The sequence below is a fragment of the Cibotium barometz genome, chromosome 19 (genome assembly GCF_041138505.1).
Source record: "Cibotium barometz isolate CiBa-2024 chromosome 19, ASM4113850v1, whole genome shotgun sequence".
NCBI classification, from domain to species: Eukaryota; Viridiplantae; Streptophyta; class Polypodiopsida; order Cyatheales; family Cibotiaceae; genus Cibotium; species Cibotium barometz.
In genome coordinates this window covers 41,634,664-41,636,966 of record NC_141064.1, presented here as the reverse complement: position 1 = coordinate 41,636,966, position 2,303 = coordinate 41,634,664, and the positions used below count along the sequence as shown (strand labels likewise).

Sequence of the window (2,303 nt, the reverse complement as noted above, 5' to 3'; positions counted from 1 at the left end):
TTTCAAATTTCTCATAGATGTGGCACAATCCTAGAAAGAAATTTGCCTTGAGGCTTAGGCATCACCTTGTACTAAACTACTAGTACCTTTCAAATTAAAGGTATTATGCAATATTTTTGCTAGTTTTTATCCATATCCAAGGGTGATTTTGATGATTGGGTTCTCCCTTCAAACTGAGACAATGCCCATAAGTTTTAGACAATGTTGAAAATTTGATGCATACTTTGACGACCCATAGATTTTTTTGGGGGTATTGGATGCCCAAAATCCCATAAGCTTTCATGACGATTATCAAAAATCAAGTCTCCCTACACCATACATCTTAAGTTTAACGCTAGTATCTCTAACATTCTCAATCAATTGATTGCTAGGCATTTGCTTGCTTTGGTAAGAAGAAAAATGAAAATGAATCCCAAAATAAAAGTATCAATATAAAATTGATTAAAGTCCCTATATGTTTCCACAAACCAAATATGGAATTTACACACTATACATGATAGAACTCCAACATTCTCATTCTATAAAGCAACAATGAAGAGACCATTTATAATCTCTTATCTTTTTCCAGTCATCATGAGCATGTTCAATCATTTTATTGAAAGTTCAATGACAAAAGAGGTGCAAGTTTTCAAAGCTAAACCTTGGAAGATTTAAAGTTGTAAGTTTTATGAATTGAAAATAAGCAGGTGTAAGCGAAAATGCATGCAAACCATGGGAAACCCCTCTTAGCAAGACACATAGCATGATAGGTAGTCAAGAGTCAAGAGTCAAGGGTCCAAGCGCCCTCGTGGTGCAATTGGGTCAAATCTTCCGGCGACCTCCCTTTTTTATTGCGAAGTTGCATGCGATTACGCATAAGATAAAAGATAGATGAAGTGCTTGTGCTGCAGCACATGCGTTTCTGAACCCCTCTCTCTCTCTCTCTCTCTCTCTCTCTCTCTCTCTCACACACACACACACACACACACACACACACATGTCCTACCCCCCTTCTTCTCCTGATTATGTCTACAGTAGTGATGCAGCAGACACGCCTCAGCACTACACGCTCAACAACAAGATCATGGTGGCTTCCATCATCCTCCTCTTGTTTGTGATTTTCTTCATCTTGAACCATCATGCGCATGGCAAGTGGTTCTGCAGAGTCCCTCCTTCCCAGAGGCTCAACTTTGTAAGCCAGGAGGTGGATCCTGCAGCAGCTCACTGCAACATTGGATTGGATAAGGCAGCCATTGACCAGCTGCTGCCAACATTCATCTACACAGCACCCAAAACAGAAGAAGAACAAGCATTAGCTTTGCTTGAGTGTGCAGTTTGCCTTGGTGAGTTTCAAGAGAATGAGAAGGGGAGGCTGCTGCCCACATGCAAGCACGGCTTCCACACAGACTGCATTGACATGTGGTTTCATTCACATTCAACATGCCCTCTCTGCAGGGCAGTGGTGGTGGCTACACCATTATCTTCAACAAGTAGTGCGCAGCAACAACAAGAAGAAGAAGATGATGATCAACAAGAAGGAAATGCAATGGAGGCACCCCTTTCAACACATGATGACCCTCTACGCAGAGCTCATGATCAGGGTGTGCCAGTATGTCCTTCTGCAATTAATCATGGAGCTGCTATGCAATACCCTAGCAATGTTCTCTTCTGGGTTAAGCAAACCCAGGTAATTTCTCAATTGGGCTCGTCTCAAGGCGTGGAGAAGCCTTCTTCTTCTTCTTCTTCTTCTTCAGCTACCACAAGATCTGTACCCCGAATCACAGTGGAGATTCCAACAAGGCAAGACAATCTCACCAGCCGTAGCTGCCTCTCTTTGTCAAGATGCCCGTCTCCTAATGATCAAGCTTGCTTTTCTCCGCCAATCAAGTCCCCAGGTCTCCGAATGCCCATCACAAGAATGCTTAGCAGACAATCAAGCAAAGGGAAGCGTGTTTTTGCCTCTAATGAAGAGGGTGGTGGAGGAGACTCTCCAAAAGACATAACCACGTTGCCCGTCTGAACTAGAGCCCACCATCTGCTGTTGGCGCTTCTCATGGTGGCTAAGAAGCAAAAATCCGTGTGAGCTTTCACAGCTATTGTCCAATACTGATTTCCCCCCCCCCCCCCCCCCCGCCCCCCAAAAAAAAAGCCAAAAGCAAAACCTATGTGGCATGTATTTATGCAATTTTGGATAAGATTACTTTGCACTTTTTTTTTTAAAGTGGTTATAAAATTTCCACCATAAAACTGCTCATTACGGCTTCTTTTGAAACAGTAGTACCCACTTTTGTTGTGAAAAAAGGATCCTAAGTTCCTTTTATACA

The 2,303-nt window shown here is 42.6% G+C and overlaps 1 protein-coding gene across 1 annotated transcript; it reads left to right on the top strand.

The window, feature by feature from the left end:
- Positions 1 to 912: 912 nt before the first annotated feature.
- LOC147628607 (RING-H2 finger protein ATL60-like) lies at positions 913 to 2,090 on the top strand. Its single transcript, XM_086814205.1, has one exon. It carries the CDS (start codon positions 977 to 979, stop codon positions 1,997 to 1,999), a length of 1,023 nt encoding a protein of 340 aa, XP_086670331.1. The 5' UTR covers positions 913 to 976; the 3' UTR covers positions 2,000 to 2,090.
- Positions 2,091 to 2,303: the final 213 nt, after the last annotated feature.